Source organism: Panthera onca, chromosome D2 (assembly GCF_046562875.1).
Source record: "Panthera onca isolate mPanOnc1 chromosome D2, mPanOnc1 haplotype 2, whole genome shotgun sequence".
NCBI lineage: Eukaryota > Metazoa > Chordata > Mammalia > Carnivora > Felidae > Panthera > Panthera onca.
In genome coordinates, this window is record NC_138349.1 from 19732452 (window position 1) to 19754464 (window position 22013).

General features: G+C 46.8%; 1 protein-coding gene across 6 annotated transcripts in view; it reads right to left on the bottom strand.

The window, feature by feature from the left end:
* The window catches only part of RBM20 (RNA binding motif protein 20), a 195799-nt gene that overhangs the window by 18674 nt on the left and 155112 nt on the right, over nucleotides 1-22013 (bottom strand). For 5 of the 6 annotated variants that reach the window (XM_060641524.3, XM_060641520.3, XM_060641525.3 and 2 more), the window contains exons 6-10: nucleotides 17193-17336; nucleotides 14953-15084; nucleotides 8990-9069; nucleotides 6536-7229; nucleotides 474-575 (exon numbers count right to left, since the gene is read on the bottom strand). In XM_060641524.3, coding sequence (XP_060497507.3) covers nucleotides 474-575; nucleotides 6536-7229; nucleotides 8990-9069; nucleotides 14953-15084; nucleotides 17193-17336 — 1152 coding nt within the window. The remainder of the gene's footprint in view (nucleotides 1-473; nucleotides 576-6535; nucleotides 7230-8989; nucleotides 9070-14952; nucleotides 15085-17192; nucleotides 17337-22013) is intronic. The other variant, XM_060641521.3, reaches the window with a different exon arrangement.

A 22013-nucleotide genomic window follows, 5' to 3' on the forward strand; every position in this document is an offset into this window, starting at 1 on the left:
TGAGGCAGCCCCAACACTGTAAGTGGATGTTTTACTTTAATTAAGTCAAATAATCTTTGCGAGCACAGTAGATGTTTTGTTAGTCCCAGGGTCTGGGCATGCTGAAGTCAGGGCCCCAGCCTGTGCATCCAAAGCTCCCCTCTTCCCCCAGCCCCTCCCAAGGGACCTATTTTGGGAGCCTGGCTCTGAAGCCCGAGTCTTTTTTGGGCACATGTTTTCTCTTACGAGCACAGCCAAGTCGTTGGAGACTGAGGCAGAGCCCAGGCATATGGTAAAGAGCTCCTTAGTAAAAACTGTGCAAAGATCCCAGGGAAAACCATTCTCCCAAAACCATTCTGGCTTCATTCGTGGAATCACAGGTGGGGTGTTGGACACATCCGTGCAGCAAGCGGGGCATCACAGGGCAGGATGGGGACTCCAGAGACGTGGTGCCCAATTGCCGTCATGCACATGCGGCTCTACGCAAACTTTACCTTTGTCCTTGTGTCCTCGGCATCAGAGGATTCTGTTTCTTTCTCCTGCCTGCCCACTGAAGCGGTGCTTTCTTTCATGCCCTCCTGCTCCTCTTTTCCAGCCTTACCAAAGGAAGAACAGAACAAACCAAATCAACAGTGAGCAGTGGCAGAGAAAAGAGGGAGTGCCAAGAGAAAATGATGCTGAGCACAGCTAACAGTCCCCAAGTGTGTTTTCACAGACACCATTTCCTTTATCCTCACAAAAACCCCTCGGAGGCGGGTGCTATGATCTTCATTTTACAGATCGGGAAATTAAGGCTCAGAGAGGTTAAGTAACTTGCTCAAAGTCACACAGACAAAGGAGGCACAGAAATGTCTTAATGGCTGGACTGATGTCTTTAGCGGGGCAGAAATCCCTGGCAAACTGGGTGCTTTTCATTGTTATGAAACCTACAGACAGGAGAAGTAAAGGGACCAAGGGTGAACTGGCCCTGGGGTTAACAATCATCATGGTGACATCTCCCCCAAAGATCTGTTGCGGCCATAGAAGTCCCATCCAGGGCACTTATGAGTAGGAAGGGGGCGGTCAGCCGACCAGTGTCCTCTCCACCCCTCGTTTGTCCTCTCTCTTTCCTAGAGCTACAGTCCAAACTAGCAATCCCCTCCCTTCTTCCTTCCTTCTATTCCTTCCCTCAAATTCAGTCCCTCATGATAGACAGTGCTCATGTCTGAGAAAGCGAACAAGTAGAAGCAGGTGTTCGGTTGGAGAATTAGTCTCTGAGCAGCCTTGAAAACAGGGTCAGCGAACACTCATCCTCAGGTCAAATCTGAGCTCCTTTTATACAATCTGTGAATTAACAAGGCTTTTCACATTTTTAAATAGTTGCATTTTAAATGATTACATAAGTGCCTACATAATATCTTCACGTTGGCCTCTTGGCCCACATAGCCTAAAACGTTTGCTGTCTGGTGCTTTGTAGAACAAGTTTGCCAAACCTCATTTTAGAAGTTTTTGGAGGATACTCTCCCCTGACTTAAACTTTGGCCACCAGATCAGTGACTCTTCCTGGACTTTCTCAGGGGCCAGCTGCATCTTCCCGACGATTTTGGCTGAGGTTGGCTCTGAGTAAGTGACTCTGGTTCTGATTTCTTACAACCGGACACACCCCTCTGGCACTGACACGAACCAGCTGGGGCAGGAGCTCAGAGCTGACTGGTTTAACCAGTTATTACCAGACAGGGGAAGAGAGCTAACATCCTCAGGTCCTTGCTCTTTCTGGTATTTGGAGCAGAAGATTCCAAGCTCTGCTCTGGTCTTCTAAGCTAGCCTAAGTGCAGAGCAGCTCCAAATGCCTTTTTAGCCACCAGAATCCATAGCTTCCACCAAAAGGAGAGGTCTTGTATTTTTATCTCCCTGAATAAACTACCTATGGCTCTCCTTTGTCCGAGTAAGTAACGCTTACCCTCCCCAAGCAAATTCCTCCAGCCACGCTCCTAGGTGGACACAACAGAGCCCCCTCCAATTCCAGTTGGGAGAGGCAGGGGCAGCCTGGCCCGACGGAAGCACCTCACCATTTGCATCTAGGTGTTTCTTCCCGCAGGCAAAGGAAGAGCAGTGCCTTCAGTGTGCCCCTCGCCCTGGGATCACTTCAAGTGAGAGCAGCAGTTTAAGGGAAGCCGATAAATGCAATCAATGCACCCAGCTGCCCGCACCAGCTCACAGACTAAGATATTGGGCCCCAACTGTTGCAAGCAGAGCTCTGCCTCCACAGAGCTAGGCCTACGGTTAAACCACCTCCTAACTGGTCTCCCCCTTCTGCCCTGTAGCCTCCTCCCAAGTCTATTCTCCCCAAGGCAATCAAGAATGATGACTCCACAAGGCAAAAACTGTCCTAACCTCACCACACCTTCTTGCTTAAATATTTCATTTGTTTCCCTTTGCACTCGGGATAAAGACACAAATCCGTAACCCGCCTGCAACCTTGCATGGTAAGGCCCGTTGACAAACCAGACCTATGTCTCAGCATTCTAACCCTGGCTGTCTCTGTTCCTGCAACACTGACCCTCAGCCACAAGGCCTTTGCACATGCTGTTCTGTCTGTTCTCCTTCCTTTCACTCAGTGAAACCCACCATTCCTTCCAATCTCAACAGTTGCATCTTAACCCAGGGAAGCCTCTAATTCCTTGCCACCTTAACAGTAGTATATACCTCCATCTCCTTCTTAGCACTTAACTCATGCCCTTCTACTCATCTGAGGAATTATTTGATTAGTGTGTCTTTCCATTAGACCATGAGCTCCTGCGATCAAGGGTCATTTCAGTTTTCACTCAGAACTGTAGTCCCAGTGCTAGGTGCTCTGTGGATATTAGTCAATACAAGGATGGAGACTGGAAGGAGGGGGTGGAGTGGTTAACTAGCTCACACCTGCCTCTGCAATGCTTAGGTCTCTGTCTAGGCTCTGAACTGAGCATAAGTAGTTTTTCTATTTCTCCCTTCTGTGGACTGCCTATACTGGGGGCTGCATTCTAGAGAACCTTGGGCTCCATCTGGCCTACAGACATGTTCTAGTCTATACAGTTTCTAAAATGTGGAAAAATTTCAGAGATACGTGGATTTTGGTGCTGCTCTTTAAAAAATGGGGGATCTAATAGCACCCGGCTTGCATTCCTGAATGGCAGCCATAGAACAGAGCTGAGGAGTGGCTAACTGCCCCCAGTAGACAGGTACCCCTTCCTTGGTCTGCCATGATTACTTCTTTCCACTTTGGCTTCACCCCTGTTACCAGGTCTGTGTCCCCTTCCTGGCTTCCTTTCTCCAGGCATCTGGGTCTATAACCCTTGATCGCCCTTCCAGTAAGGTGGAGGAATGTTTCCTACCCATGTTCACCCTACTCAGTGACTTGATCTCTTTCCTTCTTTCTATGGCCTTGTGGTCAAGGTTGAGTCTCAGGTGTGGACTTGGCCACTTACAAACACTGAACAGCACACACACTGGCCTCTCCACCATGGGCACTTTCTCCAGACATCTTAGAGGTTTTGAATGAGCACAAGCTCATTAAAGCCCTATGACAGACCTGTGATCACACCCATCTCACCAATGAGAAAATTGAGGCCCAGAAGAACAGGGAGTGACCTGGTTCTCAGAAGCCAGGCCTTTGTCTCCAGAGTCTGGGTCAGTCATTCCTTTCTTCCTTCAGCAAATACTTACTGGGCACCCACTCTGTGTCAAGCCCTGATTTCGGGACTGGGGACATAGCAGTGAGCACAGCAGACAAAAATTCCTGCCCTTGTGGAGGTTATGTTTGGAGGCTGTAGGAGACAGACACTAAATAAAATAAAGACAGACCAGGGGACAGGTTGGACCTAGGAGAGTTTGGCAGGGAAGGAAGACAAGTGAGTTGGGACACTGTGGTTTTATGTTGTGGGATTTCTCTCCAGGAATAACCTTGGGGGGGAGCAGAACAACAAGTGAAAGGTGGGGAGGAAGGAGCCACGTGACTTTGGCGGGGGAGGGGTCTCAGGCAGGTGAACATGTGTAAAGACCCTGTGGTGGGAGGTGTCCGGTATGTTAGAAGAAGGCAATGACACCGTCCTCAGCCAAGCTGTCTTCCATCTCCAAGTTCAGTCACTGCCTGTTATCTGACTCCTGTGGCAGCCCTGGAGGATTTGGGTCATTTTCAAGATTGTTATATACACTTTGAGATCAGTGAGGGAAAGTCTATGCTACTGATATTCCATCAAAAAAAGGGTTTGGGGCTTCCTGGCTCCCAAACCCACAGAAACAATCCATTGGGGACCCCAAGTCCCCACCGACTCCACTCTAGGGCTATTAGAGGCAGAACCAATTAAAGAGACAGAATGTGTGGAAACCCATGGGGCTTTCTGGGCATCTCTTTTTTGCATCAGGGCTGTGGGGATGACCCATAGCATGTGTCACCTTAAATGGGCAAACCGATGAAAGCAGGTGGGTGAAATAGTAGGAACAATATCGAGACTGAAGAAGAGTCTCAGAAATGTGGGTAGGCTTGCGAAGGGGCAGCTCCATCACTTTGCCATGGGGACACAGGGGGCTGGGCTGCTGGTGTGTGTATGAGGCCCAGGCTTGAGCCCTTGGCTCAAGGGGCTGCTGCTCTCTGTCCCTCTGTGACTCTTTGGAGGCACTGACCCATCACCAGCCCCTTAGATACCTCCAAGTGTAGACACACTTCTTAAAAACACCCTCTGGTTCACAGGTCCTCGGGATCCAGTTCAAGTCCTCAGCAAGGCACACAAAGGCCTTTGTGGACCCACCCCACCCAGGTGCCTAATCTCACCTCCTGAGCAACCCCTGCCATGCCAGTCAGGAAAAACCGTGGCTGACTTCGAGATGGGCGAAAAGACAACAGGGTGTTCTTTCCACGGACCGCTGGGCAGTTAGCTGTCCAGCACACCCTTTCCGGGGTGTCCCATCCTTAGGAGTTGGGGCCTTGTTATCTGGAACTATTTTATAACCCTGCAAACTACAGAAGACGGATCGTAGTGCAAATGATTCTTGTTCCTAGAGATGCAATTTTACCTGCTGGAGATGCAGCTGGCTTCCCGTGGAAAAGGCTTTATGTCTCTTAGCAAATTCATTTCGGCGTTCTCAATTGCCTTTCCATGTTGCCTGTTCTTTGGCTTCTCCTTTGACCCAGCTTTTACATCTTACGGATCCCTCATTAATTAATGGGTTAAATAACATCTTTGACATGTATTCATTTTATGTTTGCACAAGAGCCAGGGTTTTACTGTTTAAAAACATTATTCTTTAATATGCCCTAAAGACACCGCCATGCTGAGTATCTCTAGGTTCTTGAAAACAGTCTTCTTTTCTCACTTTTGCCTTCGCTGCTTCCCAAATTGCTTTTGTCCCCACTTTCCATGCCTGGCCAAATGTCACTTCCTCTGTGCTGCTTTCCTCCTCTCCTGGTGCAGAAGTTAACGCCAACAGAACAGCCCATCCGCTACTCCACTCCAGTATGGGTCCCACCGACCGTAAATCACTTTTGGCAGCTCTCCTTCTACCATTAGACCTTGGTCTCCACTACAGCCTGGACCATGTCCCCTTCACCTTTGGACCCCCTGTGCCTAGCACGCTACCTGTCAAAGTGGCCTCCCACCAATGCATATAGGAGTGAATGCAGTAGTGAACAAAAGCGTGACTCTTCAGCGTCCATGGCCTTGAGAACTGGGCTCCTTATTTCAACTTAGTCACTGTCACTAACTCCTGAATCAAACTAGGAGACAGGCACGTAGGGTTTTTTAAATTGAGTTCCTTATGAAGCACCCCCTCCCCGACCTCCACGATCCCACTCCTACTTAAATGTAGGTGGTTTTGGGAAAGGAGGAAGTATAAACCAAGCCAGGATGTAAATTTTGTACCCAGAGTCCTCGCAGCTCACTGTGTGAACCGAAGTTATATAGCAGGTTATAAGCCCTTCCAGACGCTTGGATGAAAGGTGCCAGCCAACTGCCGAGCATTTTTATTACGGTGGAAGTAAAACACTGGACAGTGTCTAGGGAGGCACACCAAGCCCTGGGCACCCAGTGTCACGTAGTGGGTGGTGGCTGCTTCTCCTTTACCACCTCTCATTGAAGCCCCAGGCTCGGCAGATGCTTTTGGCAGGAGAAAGAATGGAGCAGACCAAAGATCTAATCTCCCTGAGCAGAGTCCGCGACGCCGCAGGGCGCCTCCGCTCCGGGCACACGGGTCCACAGACCGCCTTTGCATCATGTCATGTCGCTGCCTAACTTCTAGTAAAGGTAGCCACGCACCAAGGGATTTGGAGCCCGATCGCTCTGTCATTTCCTGACTGTGTGTCCTTGGACAACTCCCTTAAGCTCTCTGTGCCTCAGTTTCCTTATCTACAGCAATAATAGTATTATTACCATTATTACCTCATACAGTTGCTGGCAAGATTAAATAACTTGACTGAGACAAAGTGTTTAGTACAGTGCCTGGCACAGAGTAAACATCCAATGAGTGTTCCATTCATTCAATAAATAAATGTTCATCATCATCATATTAATATTACTGTCCTCGGGAACCTGCCTCTCCTTACCTGGGGAAGAGATTGCATCGTTACCTCATTCCCCGCCATTCTGCTTTCTTTTCTATCATCAGCTCCTTCTTGGTCTCTATCAGGTCTCTTGGTTCTGTTTTTCTCACTCTGCTTAGACTTGACGCTCTCAGGGGCCCTAGTGACCTTCGGCTCCAGCCCGTCTTCCTTGCCTGAGTCCTCGGGGTGGGGGTGTCTACTCTCCCGCAGCCTGGCCTCCTCTTTCCTCCTGGACCTCCCGGGAGCTTCCTGCTGCTGCTTTACATACTTGTCCGATTTGCCTTTGGGCTCCTTCCGGTAGTAGCTGTCTTCTCGGCTTTTGTAGCCCGACGCGGAGTGCAGCGGGCTGGGGGACCCGGGCCTTGGGTGCTTTTCTCGGTGGCCCCGCCCTCCTTCCAGCCGCTCATCTAACTCCGCTTTGTCCAGTTGCCAGGGGTAGTGTTTTCGATCATGTGGCCACGCGTCTGCCCTGTCCCTCTTGTCCTCTCCATTCTCCCTCCAGGGGCTCGAATCTCGCTCTTCCTCCCTTCTGGCATAGGGCGAGTGCTCCCACAAGTCCCGGCTGTTGCCCCAGTCGGTGCGGGTGGGGCCCAGAGGGCTGTGGGAAGAGCTGCAGGAGGTGAAGCTCGGCGTGTGGGACCTCGGGGACAGTGACCGGCTCACCGGACTGCGAGACCGTGGCCTTTCTGGGCCGTATCTGTGAAGGAGCCAAGGAGTGTGTTTTATGATCTGCACGTCCCCTGCCCCCATGCACAGATATGCCCAGTGGACATACTGTGCACTAACCCCATGTGGCCATACACTCTTCGCCACAACCGCACAGCCAATACAGAGAGTGGTGCAGGAGAAAGCTTTTCCTCCCCTCTGGCTTCTAAGGAGGAGGATTTTCCCAGAGTACAGTCCTGGCTGTCTCTGCCCTTTTACTCATTCTGCTTCTGGGAACTGGGATAAATAATTGGACTGGTTAGGCTCAACTCCATCTTTCTTCCTCTTGGAAGGAAGCTAAGCTCAGGGGACAGGCAACTCTCCCTCTGGATGTGTGGGGGTGGGGTGGGAGGGGAGGCAGTGGTTGCCCTGGTCTAGCCTGGTGGGCAAGGCTGCCTGACCCTGGGGTTCAATTAGCCAGTGTCTCGACTACAAGACCAAAGCCACAACTCCACCTGACTTTTACTGTAATGAAGGCAACCTCTTGGCCTCCATTTTTCTTGTTTGTTTCTCATCTCAGTTTGTTCAGGTCTTGGGCATAGTAGAAGATGCTAATTACTGGGGGGACAAGAGTGAGGAGGGCAGGCTCAGAGATTCCAAAACCAAAGAACTAGGAGGGCACTTTAGGGTTGGAGGGAACCTTAGAGCTCTGACCTGCTTGTGTTTCAGATGAGGGGACTAAATCCCAGGAAAGGGATTCTCAACCTGCCTAAGATTCAGAGTAAGTTCTTCCAGACGCTCCGCTGAAGAACTGTGGGAAGCATGATCCGCCTTTAAACGCATCTTTAAAAAACCCCCAACCAACCATTTAAAAAAAACCCTAACAAATAAATGGGGATCCCAAACCTGAGCAGCTAGATACATACAAAGACACACACACACACACACACACACACACACACACACACATACTCCCAGCCTCTCTCTCTGGGGATTGTTTGGTAATTAAGCAGATCTAGTTAATCACGTACCCATTATTCTAAAAGAATGGGCAATTTTCGTTTGGTTTCCAAATACAGAAAAACCAGACAGCCCTCACTTACCAGGGGACACCCAGAGGTGGCTCCCTAGGACCAGGCTGCCTTGACCATCAATGGGGAAACAGCCTGGACCCAGCCTGGTGAGAGCACTATCTGTGGCAGCCCCAGGTAGAACCATGGAAAGTGCAGGCCAAGTGCTGGCTCCTGTGGTCTCCCCCTTGGCTCTCCACAAGGGCTGTTTTCGTAGGGCAGCGACAGGGGGAAACTTGTACCCCCAACTTGACACGGTCCCAATTTCAGTTGGAAGAAAGGAGTTGGAAAACTGAATGCATTCAATGTTCAGAGTAGGTGACTGGGCAAGTCACTACTTTTGGGGGGTTCACCTACATTCCTGTTTCTGTATCTACATTCAGCTCATGAAAAACCAATAGCTGGCTCTAAATAGAACACACACACACACACACTGACTTTAAGGTTTTTTAGCAGAGTGTAGCCTTGCCCCAAAGGGCCAAATATCAACAGAATCCCTCCTATATTCCTTTCTAACAAAGGAGGTGCAGATGAGAGGAAGCCTACCATCTTGCATTTTCCTGAGGCTTAACCTGAGCAGCAGTTCTGGACGGCATCCGGCATGTGGAAAAGTAGGGCCCAGAAAGGCTGATGGACGGGGCAAGGGCAGGGCACAGTGTGACTCAATACCCGTAAGAATGAGAGACAAGAGAGTGTCCCAGCTGCCCAGAATCCTCCATGATGCCCAGAGCTGGGGCCTCACCTGTCTGCTTCCCGGAACATGTCCCTCTCCCTCTGGGAATGCATGTCCTGGATGATGGCAGCCACCGTTTTCCCGGGTTTCTAGGCAAAGTCAGAGAGGTCATCATCAGACCAGAGACAGCCATGCAAATACCAAAGGGAAACAGAGAGGACTTGGGTCCATTGCCCGGTCCACCCAAGGGGAAAAAAATACCTTTTTAGAGGAAGAAGAAGTTTAATCCAGGGAATGAGGAGTGTGAGCATAATGCTGAATGGAGGGGCCCCGACATTTTGGGTACCTCTTTATTGTAGAACATTTTAAATATATGCAAAAGCACAGAGAATGGTATGTTGAACCCCCATGACTCCATTTCCATTGTCAACAATTCTGACCAACCTAGTTCATCTGTACCCGAACCCTTTCCCCACCCCATAGAATATTCTGAAGCAGATCTCAGACATAATATCTTCTCATCCATTCTATGAGGACACTGATATGGCTCAATAACGCCATAGGGAACCATCCATGGTGCTTCTGGTCAACACATCTTGCTCTGTTTAAGACAAGGGTGAGAGGCCAAGCCCCATGCTGTTCCAGGGAAGTGCTGGCATACTCAAGGGGATGTACCTCACCTTGAAAATCTCAACCCAGGAAGAACAGCTCTGCTTGGCCTCTAGCTGCCTGAGTGATCTGGGGTCAAGGCTCGTTGTCTGTGGGAGGCTCCCTTTCTCCACCTATAAAGTTCAGATAATGAGGCCCATCTGGCATCCACCAATAGCCTCAGGGCACAGCAGACTAGGCTGATAAAAGCCACAGGTGCTGGGCCAACATAAAAGGAGCTGTTGGAGGGTTTCACACCCTCTGACCCCTCTGTGGCTGTTTTCTAGGCCATGCCTCAAGAGTCCTGTGAAGATGCTGAAACTTTCCAGATGAGCCCTTAACTTGTCATAGCGAGACCCTGTCCCAGCAGCCCTGATAGTTTTCAACATTACTGTGCTTTCCAGGGTCTGCTTCCGTCCTCACCTGACTCCTTTTGCCTGGACACCCTCTCAGTTTATCTGACTCTCCTCATCCTTGAAGGACCTGCTCAGTAATCTTTCCCTTCTTTATACAACCAAGTCATACTGGCTTTTGCCACTGAACTTCTAGGAGCTCCCAAACTGATGCACTCGCTTAAGTCTTGTATAATTTCCACAAGAATAATTTCCCTCTTCGGTTACACAGCAAACTCTCCCCAAGTGAGGACCAAGCCTCCTATCAGCTGTAGCTCTCAGCACCATTATCTTACATGAAATCAGTCACCGTCTGCTGATTTAATCTTCCTGCGAGCACCACAGGAACACACACAACTGCTTCTCAGGGCCAGAGACCTCCTCTGTGGCATGGAAGCTGGCAAGACCAGTGGCCCTGAAACCAAGGCCTCTGCCGCCAAACTGCCTGGGACCCTCAATCCCACCCCGAATCTACTGACGGGAAACCTCAGTAGAGGGAAACCTCTGCTCCAGAGAACCTGAAAATTCCCCTGATGACTGGGAGACACTGGTTTAAACTATCCTAAGTTCCCTTCTGCATGTGAAATGCTATGATTCTGGAGAAGTCTCTATGGAACAACCCAGAAAATAGCTTATCCTTCTTGTCTGGGTCTGCAGGAAGGAAAACTCACTTTTTATTGTTCCTTCAGATTTACTCTTCCTCATTCATTCCATGCATTTGCTGGATACATGTTATGTGAAAGGTTCTTACCCAAATGCCCTGAGGAATAGAGCCTTTGCCGCAAAGAGTGTATAGAGAGACATGATTATCAGCATGAGGAAATATTCAAGACAGGAGATGAGAGATACCTTAAATCTCTCTTTTCTCTCCCTCCACTTTGCCTGGTGAGCAAAAGGTAAAGTTAGAGGAAAAAGACCAATCAAAATTTCCCCCCACCTCTGCAAACCCTGGTGGGACCTCAAGCGGTGGCCCCTTGGGCCCAGAGACACATATGGATACAGTGTTTTGCTGTCTACCTCCCTAGTAGGCCATTTCCCCTTTTCCACCTCTGCTCTGGGGTGACACAGGCCTGGCCAGTCACAGCAAGGCCTTCCCTGGCCACAGAGATTGGTTCAGGTAAGGACATGTGTCCCAAACTAGCTCGAGCACAGACAAGGCCTCTCAGGACTTACGAGGAAGCTACTAGGAAAAACTCTGGCTCTGTTGTTGAAGGAAACGGGAGGCCAGAGCTGCTGAAGTCAATGAAGCCACCACGCCACCTAGAGGCTGGAGCCGGGGGCCATCCAGGGGGACCCCAAAATAAAGCAAAGTGAACAGAAGGCAGAGTGCAGAAAAGCCAAGTCCTAATGATATCACTTAGGCCCTAAATGCAGCTCTGCCCGCAGCCACAGCCAGGGTTACTCCTGGACTTTTCATTTACATGAGCCAATAAATTTCTTCCCTTACTTTAGTTGATGAGCTTACATGAGACAAATTTCTGTCACCTACAGAGAAAGTCCTAGCTGGCTTATGTCAACCTAGGGGCCATGATCATGCATTGCTATGTAGTTAAAGTAGGTTTTGATATGCTTTCTATTAGAGGCATTGTGACAGTTTGGGAGCAGAAAATCCTTCCTAAAGGGTAGTTAATGTGTTCTAGACACACTGCAACATCTCCTGGGAGCTTGTTGGAAAGGCAGAATCACAGCCCTGCCCCAGATCTACTGAATCAGAAATCTTAACAAGACCTGTAAGTGACTTGTATGCACATTAAAGTTTGAGAAGCCCTGTTAGAATACTACCTGCTGCTTACTAGCTGGGTGACCATAAGCAAATTACCTGATTTCTCACGTGGACAATGGAGACCCTACTAACACAATATAGAAGTGTAGATATTGTGCAAAACCAAAACAGTCCTAGGTTTTAATCATGGCTCTTCCAGCAGCTATGATCTTGTGCAAGTTACTGAACTTCTATGAGCCTGGTTTCCTTACCTATAAAACTGAGATAATACCTGTCTGACAGCACTGATGTCAGGATTACAGAAGATAACGTATATAAGGTGTTGGGCACGTGACTTGACCCAGAGTACCAGGACTCGATTAAAGGTATATTATTCTTATTATTGTTGTACTGTTATAGTTACTGCTATTATCCACCCTACACACCTCATAGGGGAAGGTGATTGCAAGACTCAAAAAGATAATACATGGAAAAAAAAAAGTGCTTAAAACCGAAGAACTCAAGGTGGAGTCCTTTACTGATCCGGCTCCTAAGGTTCACAGATGTAAAGCACCTTGTCCGAGCTCCTCAAAGCAGGAAGGGGTAAAATCTAGGCTGCACCACCACCCTCCGGTCTGAAATAGGTCACATGATCGTCAATGGTGCTGTTTTCCCTTTCTTCCTCACACCAGACTGTGAGCTCCTCCACAAGCTTGCTATGTCTATAACCATGGTGCCTGGTCCAGTGGGCACGCGGTGAACATCTGCTGAATGCAGACCTTGACCACGTGATCTCTTTAACACATGGGGTCTGCACCATCCTGAACTATTTCCCTCAGTAAGTACTGCAGTGCCTCAGTACCTTAATTTAAAAAGCTGAGTACTGCTGTTCATCCGAATTAGATTCTTACAACCACATCTCATTTAGACACCAAAGATCCACTGGGAATTCAGTGCAGAAATTCAATTTTAGCCTCCAGGGGAGAATCCAGGAGAACAGAAACTTTGGCTGGGTACATAACGGGATAGGACCTTTGATTTGTTGAGAAAAGCAACATGCTTGCATTCGCCAGGAAAAAAAAAAAAAAAAAAAAACCCAACCAACCAACCAAACAAAAACCAGGTTCTGCTAGAATTGTTGGTGAAGGATCTTCAGAAGCAATAATTGCAAGCAAAGCTGAATCAAGACTGGCAACTGACAACAGGCTGACACATTACCATGTACGTACGTGGACTTGTCAGATCCTAGCAACGACCACTGAGCCTCTGTCTTCTGCCTTCAACCTTGAAGGCTGATTAAGGGCTGTGGGTCTTAACTAACTGGACCCTATATAAATACGGAATAAGCTGAAGCAAACTGGAAGATCCCTATTAAAACGGGACAGTAGAAAGCACAAAATGACAAGTAGATTGAAATATAAATATGAGGCGCATGGGTGGCTCAGTTGGTTGGCATTGGATTCTTGATTTTGCTCAGGTCATGACCCCAGGGCTGTGGGATTGAGCTCCACATCAGGCTCTGTGCTGAGCACAGAGCCTGCTTAAGATTCTCTGTCTCTCTCCCTCTGTCCCTCTCCTCCACTCACATTCTCTCTTTCTCTCTAAAATTAAAAAAAAAAAATACATACATAGCAATAGTTACAATAAATCCAAAGGGACTAAGTGCTCCAGTTAAGTGAACTCCTTCCTGGAAACCATTAAGAAGACACAATCTAAAGATAAGCATGGGCAAATGACCCTAGAAGAAACTTTCCACCACAGAAGACCCAAATGGAATAGCCAACGAACATAGGAAAAGGGGCTCAACCTCAATTAGTAATCCGGAAAATAAAAAATAAAACCATGATAAACCATTATACTCTCCCAAGACAGGCAACACTTAAAAAGCCAGATAACAAAATGTTAGCAAGAATGCAGGCCACTGAACACCCTGACACTAGGAGGAATGTAAATCTAGGACAACTAATTTTGAAAAGAGCTTGCTACTATTACCTAACAAAGTTCAGGGTAAGCATGCCTTGAGATCCAGCAATTCCACTCCCAGTTATGTATGTGCCCCTAGTTATATGCTCGTGTACCCGTGTACCAGGATACCGTGTTCAAGAGTGTTCACGGTAACCTTGTCCCTGATACCCTAACACTGGAAACAGCCCAAATGTCCACAGACAGTGGAACATATAGATAAATTTATAGTCGGACAATGGAAATTTACATAACGATGAAAATAAATAGACACACCCAGCATGGATGGCAGATGTTGAATGAAAGAACACAAAGAGTATAATTCCATTCATGTAAAGTTCAAAAATAGGCAAAACTAAACAATCACCTTAAGGGAGGCATAAGTGGGTTGTAGAGCTGTAAGGAAAAGCAAAGAAATGATCATCCTCCAAGTCAGGAGAGTGGAGAGGGAGGGGTAAAGCTTGAGGAGGGACTCAGAGGGGCTTCTGGGTGCCGCCGGTGTCTTATTTCTTGACTTTGGTGGTGGTTTTGTGGGAGTTATGGGATTTCAACCATTACTACTTTTAAAACTATACAATATATAATTAGTCATTTTTCTGAATATATGTTATACCTCACAATAGAGCAAGAAGAAAGGAAAAGAGAAAAGAAAAGGAAAGGGAAAGGAAAGGAAGGGAAAGGAAAGGAAAGGAAGGGAAAGGAAAGGAAAGGAAAGGAAAGGAAAGAAAAGAAAAGAAAAGAAAAAAGAAAAGAAAAGAGAAATGTAGAATAAGCTAAAACAAACAAGCAAAAGCCCTGTTTGGAATTATCTGAATTCATCCCTGATAGTCGTTCTGACAGTGGCCATTTCAGTCATGTGTTGCTTAGGAGGATTTCTATGGGGCTTAAGATATAATTATAGAGGATGGAGGAGAGAATAAGAGATCAAGGCAGGGCAGTAGTGAGAGAGGAAGTGAAAATTCCTGAAGACCCGTACTTCAGTGCAGAAAAGGGAGTACTATTCAGGAGGTTATACTCGGAGCTCCCACCTCTGAAATGCAACCACCTTCCCTTTCTTCTTTCATCCTTCAAGACTTCCCCTGCAGAATCCTCCTTGGGTCCCAGGTAGCTAATCATCCTGTCCCTAAAATCCCTTTGCATTTTGTACTCACCTCAATAAGCATTCCACATTATAATGGCTGGACTTCCCACATGATATCCCCAAAGGCAATGGGCAATTTGAGGACCTTCCTTGTCCTCTCCTTCCCGCCAGCACTCAGGCCAGTGCCCGACAAGGAGATGCTCGGCTGATGCTTGCTGAATGACTGAACAGTCAGAAAATGCTTTACCTTCAGCTGCAATTCCTTGTATCTCTTGGACATCCGAATGAGCAACTTCTCACCATTGATCATGGCAGATTTTTCTTGGTAATACTGGACCATGGCCTGGGCAGCTTCTGTGTAAGCCATCTCTAAAAAGGCCTAGGAAAAAATGGAAGGACATATACTCAAGTTGACTTGAATGGTCTTCAACAAAATTCAGTACCAGGTATAATTCTGTGTCTATGAAGTTGAAGAATAGGCAAAACGAATCAATGCTGATAGAAGCTGGGGCTGAGCTCCCCTCTGGGGCAGGGGTGAGGTGCTGACTGGGAGGAGCATGAGGAAACCTTCTGAGGTTCTGGAAATGTTCTCTATCTTGACCTGTGTGGTAATTACGTAGGGGTACACATGTAGAAAAGTAATACACTTGAGTATACTTTAGAATATATACTTTATACCTCAATAAAAAGAAAAAAGACCAGTATAAGAGCTCTCTTTGATCCCATCTGTTCAAAGAGACCTATTTATTAACTTCACCCAAAGAGTTCATTATAGGATGGCCCCTCCCCTGATCCCCATGGTTACCAATGATTCTTAAATTATGTATGTCCATCCTGTGCTATATCATGCCACAGGAGTCCCCCTGGGATGGGAGGGTCCATTAACCCACAGTACCCTTAGGAGTAATGGGGGGACAGTGGGTCTGTTGTATAAGTGACCTTGGGCTGATCCCTGCAAAATGTGCTATTTTGTCGTGATGATGGCAGAAGACAGAGACACAGCCATGGGTATTTGAACTCTCACTTTCTTTGCAAAGAAAGAAAAATACTAAACAACTCAGGGCTCCCGAGGCTTGAAAGAAGGCCATGCCTTTTTGAATTACAGAGAGAAGAAAACCCTCAGTTATATCTCCACAGCATTTTTCCTCTTTATTTAACTGTTCTGATAAAACACAAAGAACCAGGCTTTGGCATTCAATCAGTGTCTCCAGAGAGCTTCTAAATAGACTGTTTTGACTGACCTGCTGGTTTACCCCAATAGCTGCTGCAGAGGTTCACTGTCATTATCGTTTCTTAGATTCGTTTCATTTGTACTATACTGATTGGTGCACTGATCTGGTCCCTTGATGTTGGAAAGGAAAAGTGGTCTGTGACAAGAGAGCCCTCTCTGTGAGCCCCTATACTCCTGATTCCTTGATCTGAGTGGGTTAACCAAGCTGGTTCTCCATCCTTCACCCACATTTGTTTTTGAATTTCAGAGATGCTTTTCCCTGCTGTCATAGTCTATGGAAGATGTGTGGGAGATGAACAAGTCAAGATTCTTTAGCGTTTTATTTCAGATTCTTCCACCCGGTTTTCTAAGTGCCTCTCTCTTGATACAAACATTTTAGCACCTCCAGCTCTCAACTGTCAAATGGGAATAATACTAATTCAGTGACTCCCACTGCATTAATGTTGCAAGCTGAATTTTGTACATTTACCCAAAATAGTCAGAACAAAGAGACTAAGTGAGTAGTCTAAGCCCACGTTGATGGAGAAAGACCACTGATGATCTGATGTGGCTCTGATCTCTAAAGTTCATGCCTTAATCAAGAAAAGGACTTCTATGTCTGTTCCTCTGGTTCACAAAATAAAAATATTAACAAAAGATAAAATATTTTTTAAAAATTCTTATTTCTGACCATTTCTCGGTATAAACTCCTCCTTTAACTTTAGAAGTGAAGACAACCATATTAACCCTCAAGTTCTCAGTCAATCCCCACAGGTTAAGGGTTCTTTGTCCTTGAGACTTACCAGGCACCCATCAATTCCCACCCACTCTCCTGCTATGAGACCCAAGGGCCTCTGGTGTTAACACCAAAGATCTGTGAAAAAAACCTGTTCCCAGTTAGCTGTTGGCTCACTCCAAATACAGGCCCTCAGATATCAGAAGCTTCTAGCATTAGCTCAGGGGGTTCATAACAGTGAAAAGACTCATGTCCATGGATTTCTATTTTGGGGGCTTTTCTGTGTTAAGGAGTACCTCACTCTGAAGTATCACCTTACCTCTAAGCAACTCACAAAGGCCTGTACCCATCACAAGAAGGGTAAAGTGAGACAAGGGTAGACAAAACACCACCACCACCAAAAACCTCTGTGCTGTCCCAGCAAGAAGCCAGCTGTGTATTATCTCTTTAAGACCAGCTTCTTTAAAAAAAATTATATAGTTCCCCTCCACCCATGTGGGGTCTCTCTGGTACACACCAATGTGAAAGTGCCCAGACCTACCTGATTAGTAGATTTCATGAGGATGTAATTAGTGACCTTTCCAAAAGGCAGCCCCAGGTTAATGACATCATTTTCCGTGCAGCTTCCTTCAGGGAGATTGCAGATGTGCACCACGCGGCCAGCACCCGTTTTCCGCTGTGCATACTGATGGGAACAAAGAGCAGAGGCTGGTCTTCAAAAGACACTTCTCTCTGGCCCTCTATTCCAGATGTTCCTAATGGCCATCTTCCCCCAAATAATGATTGCAGGGATATAATTTCCAAAATTAATGCAGAAAAAGAACCCAATGACAGACACATACAAAATATCAATTTTATGCCACCCCTTTATAGAAAAGATTTGCAACAGTTTAATTTTTTTTTTTTACATTTGTTTATTTTTGAGAGACCGAGTGAGACAGAGCACCAGCGGGGGATGGGCAGAGAGAGAAGGAGACACAGAATTTGAAGCAGGCTCCAGGCTCCAAAGCAAGTGGTCAGCACAGGCCCCAACGCAGGGCTCGGACCCACAAACCGTGAGATCGTGACCTGAGCTGAAGTCAGATGCTCAACCAACTGAGCCACCTTAGGTGCCCCAAGATTTGCAACAGTTTAATGAGCAATCACATCCAGGGCCGTCAAAGATATGAAGACATGGGCTTATCCATGTGTCACTGTGGGGAAGCTGTTCAGCTATGATCTCTTGACAATATACTTTAGCAATATTTAATGAAACTTAAAGTATAGATAGCCCATGATCTTGCCATCCCACTTTTGGGAAATCTATCCTACAGAAATAAATGCACCAATATATAAAAACCTATGCACAAGGATATTGCTGTTACTTATAAGGTGGCAAAACATTCTGGAGACAGCCTGGATGTCCAAGACTAGGGGAGTGTTTGAGTAAATGATGGTTCAAGTACCGGAAAACTACAGAGCCACTGAAAGGCAGAGGTAAATGAACTGATAAGGAATAATTTTAAAAATGGTGAAGTAAGTGGGGTGCCTGGAGGGCTCAATCAGTGAAGCACCAACTCTTGATTTTAGCTCAGGTCATGATCTCACGGGTCGCGAGTTCGAGCCCCACATCCTGCTGCAGATCCTCTGTCTCCCTCTTTCTGGCTCTCTCCCACTTACGCTTTCTCTCTCGCTCTCAAAAACAAATAAACGTTAAAAAAAATTGATTAAGTAAAAAACAAGCTGCCAGGCAGCATGCGCAGTAAAATGCCATTTTTTTTTAAACAAAACAAAAAATCAGAATATATGAGAAAGAGATAGATAAGACAAGTGTTATAAAGTTTTAATAATTATTGGAGTTGGGGAAGGAATATACAAGGGATAAATTATTCTAGTGTCTATTGTTCTGTATGTTTGAAATTTTTCACAATGAAAAATTTGTTAAGGATATCAGCACAGACAGAGAAAGGCAGGCCAGGCAGGATACATATCAACCTGTCAACACTAGTTGTCTTCAAAGAACAGAACTGGAAGGGAATAAGGGGAAAGATGTTTTTAACACTTCTTATATACCTCATGTTGTTTGACTAGAGAAAAAGGAGCACAGCAAGCATTTTGGGGACCTTATCTATAGACATTCATGACAACAACCTGTGATTCAGGGCAGTGGCTCTCACAACTTTGTTAGCCGTGGAATCCTTTCCTCCAGCAGCCGAATATATTTCACAAATAAGAGCAGCTGCTGTAGACAAACTCTGGGGTCCGGCACCCTGCCACTACCACCAGCCAGCAGTCCTAAAGAACACAGTTTGGAAGCCATGACCTGGGCCAAATCAAAGCTCCGGGAGGGAGGAAGTGTGTCTGTTTGGTCTGCACAAACCTTAATCAGACTGGAAGTCTCCGGGAGGTTCAAGAATTAGTAACCATAAGCCAATCCAGTGTGCAAGAGAAGGATGCAATTTTCCAAACCTGAAACATATTCTAATAGCATAGCCTACATCTGCATGATCACCATTTGCTAACATAAAGTGAACTTCAACATGTAATTACATTTGATGTGGGTCTCATCCCTAGCAAGGCTAATACTTGGGTAATTCTCTCGCAAGAAGCTGTCATTTGTCTCATCTGGGCTGAGGACAATTAGAGTCAATAAGAATTTCCTTTCATGGCTCAACGCTGCATTGGAGAAACCCAAGTGCCCCTTGCAGACCTGCCCCTCTGTGGTGTCCAGAGGTCAGGCGCTTTCCCAAAGAGGAACGGGATTTGGTGTGTGGCCCAGGCAGTTCCCAGATCATCCCTGGGCCTCCACGGAGTGCAGACAGAACTCCCCGTAAGATGTCAGACTTTGAGCCTGAGCCTGGCTCCCGGGGACTGACCCCTTCTCCAGGGATGACAGGAGGATCTTTGCCTCTCATTAGGGTGAGTGGTCTACACAAAGACACAGACCCAGCCGAGCTCTGAAGCAGGGCCAAGGGGCTGGTCATCTGAGTTTATCAACAGGCCGGTGGAGCACGTTTCTGCCTCATGTGACTTTGCTGTGATCGGCCTGGGCCAAGTCGTGCTTGACCGACAGGGGAGACACACAGAACCACAGGGCCATTCTGGGCTGTGCCCTCTCCTTGCCTGTCCAGTTGCTTAGTGACCATCACAGAGGCCAGCACCTCTCTCACTATCTCCTGCAGCCTGAAAGAGCAATTCAAGAGGCTTGTATCCGAGTTGCTGGGTGGTGGAACGTGCCTCCTGCAAAGCAAGCGCCCTCTCACCCTCTTCACTCCTCCCAGAAGCCTTGCCAAGGCTAACCCCCAAGATCTAGGGCAATGATCAAGCTCGAGAGGAATTCATGCTGCAGACGTTGTTAGGTCCTAAATGAATGGGTCTCAAATGAGGGTTTACACACGGGGTGCCTGGCAGGCTCAGGTGGTGGAGCAAGTGACTCTTCATCTCTGGGTTGTGAGTTTGGGCTCCATGTTGGGTGTAGAGACGATCATGTAAAGACAAGATCTTTATTTAAAAAAAAAGGTTTACACTTCAATTTTATTTTACCTTTATTTATTTATTTAAAAATGTTTAATGTTTATTTATTTTGAGAGAGAGACCATGTGAGCAGGGGAGGGGCAGAGAGAAGAAAGAGAGAATCCCAAGCAGGCTCTGCCCTGATAGCACCGAGCCTGACGCAGGGCTCAATATCACGAACCATGAGATCATGACCTGAGCCGGAAACCAAGAGCCCGATGCTTAACTGACTGAGCCCCCCAGGTGCCCCTACATTTAAATCTTAAAAGTACGTTTCATGAGCACTTTCTTCTCCCAAGATTTTTAATCAGACATAGAAGCTGGATTTTATTAATTCCCTGGCTGTCACTTAATATCAAAGAACCATGAGACTTTTTGTATCCTCACAGTTAATTATACTAATTAGGAGCTTCTCAACTGGCGATGTGTACATGGGTCATAGGTTCGCGAAATGCTGGCTCAGGGTAGAGGCCAAGTGCCTCCAAAGACCACCAGCAGCTTCTTCATTTCAACCAGATTACTTCCGTTTATCACTTTCTAAGTGACCCATGAAATGAAAATCTTGAAACTACGTTAATTGTTTCCATGGTGTCTGGCTTCAGGGCGGGTGAAAGACCCTATCCAGCCAGAAAAAGAAACTTTTATGTGTTATATTCTTTCACAAATATTTGATTTAGGATAGTTTGGTCTACGTTCTTCTCTGTCATTGATCTAAAATACCTTTTTGTTAAACTCGATTAGGTTCAAAATCATGTTTGATTCACAAAAGGTGTCCAATTACTTGTATAATCATTCTAATCTATTCTTGGGACTGTTTACATAAACGTGGCTATTATTTGCCTTATGCCCTATGGCAGATTTGAACGATGAGGCAGAAAAGGAGGGAGGGAGGGGAGTGGGGAGAGGAGTGTAAAGGAAAATGAGGTCTTCAGGTGGGCAGTTAGAGCAAAATTTGTCCACTAGGGGCACGGATGACCCTGAGTGCCTTTGAGCACGCAGCACGATGCTGTACATCGATTTCCAGCCTGGGTTCTCTAATACTTCCTTAAGGGTCTTTGAGGGTAACAATAGTTCAGTGGGGGCGGCTGGAGGGGGGGGGGGTGTTATGATTTTTGATATTTAAAAAACCTGAGTTGAGTCTCTTTCTCCTATCAATACGGTAATCCTGGTTAGATCTTAAGCTGATGAGAAAGTCTGATTGGTATGTCTGTGGTTTTGATTAATAAAAATGAGTTAATGAGTTAATTACTCATTAATAGAAGTACTTTCTTTGGCAGATACAGTACTTTTCCAGACACGGAATGCAGGGCAGTGGCTGCTTGAGGTAGGTAGGAGTCAATGATGAAGGGGATGGACTGTAAAAAGCTTGCGGCTTCCTGATGTAGTGGGAGACGGAGGACCTGGATTCGAGTCCCAGCTTGGCCACTGGTTGGGTGCATGACAGGGACAGACTTACTTCCCAGGGTCTGGAATGAGGGAGGCCGCCTATATGTCTAGAGTCCTTTCCAGATGTGAAATATCCACGTTTGTGTGGCTCTAAGTTCTACAGTTTCACTCCTCCCAGAAGCCTTGCCAAAGGCTTGCCTAGGACCTAGGACAATGATAACCTTCCCCAACTGTGATGGGCATAAACAGAAAACCTGTGTCTTCCCCACTCCCTGTCCCAGTGAATATAATGTTTTTGTCTTCCTTCTCTATGGGATCGGCTGTTCAGCATGCGTACGTTCCCAACCATGTTCATCTTAAAAACACGCCTGTGTTGGGGGGTGGTCTCATCTTTATAGAGCTGAAGATCAGCTCCAAGCAGTGAGTGCCTTGCTGATAAGCCCTCCCGCTCCCTGAATGTCTCTGTGTTTGCAGCTCCTAGAAG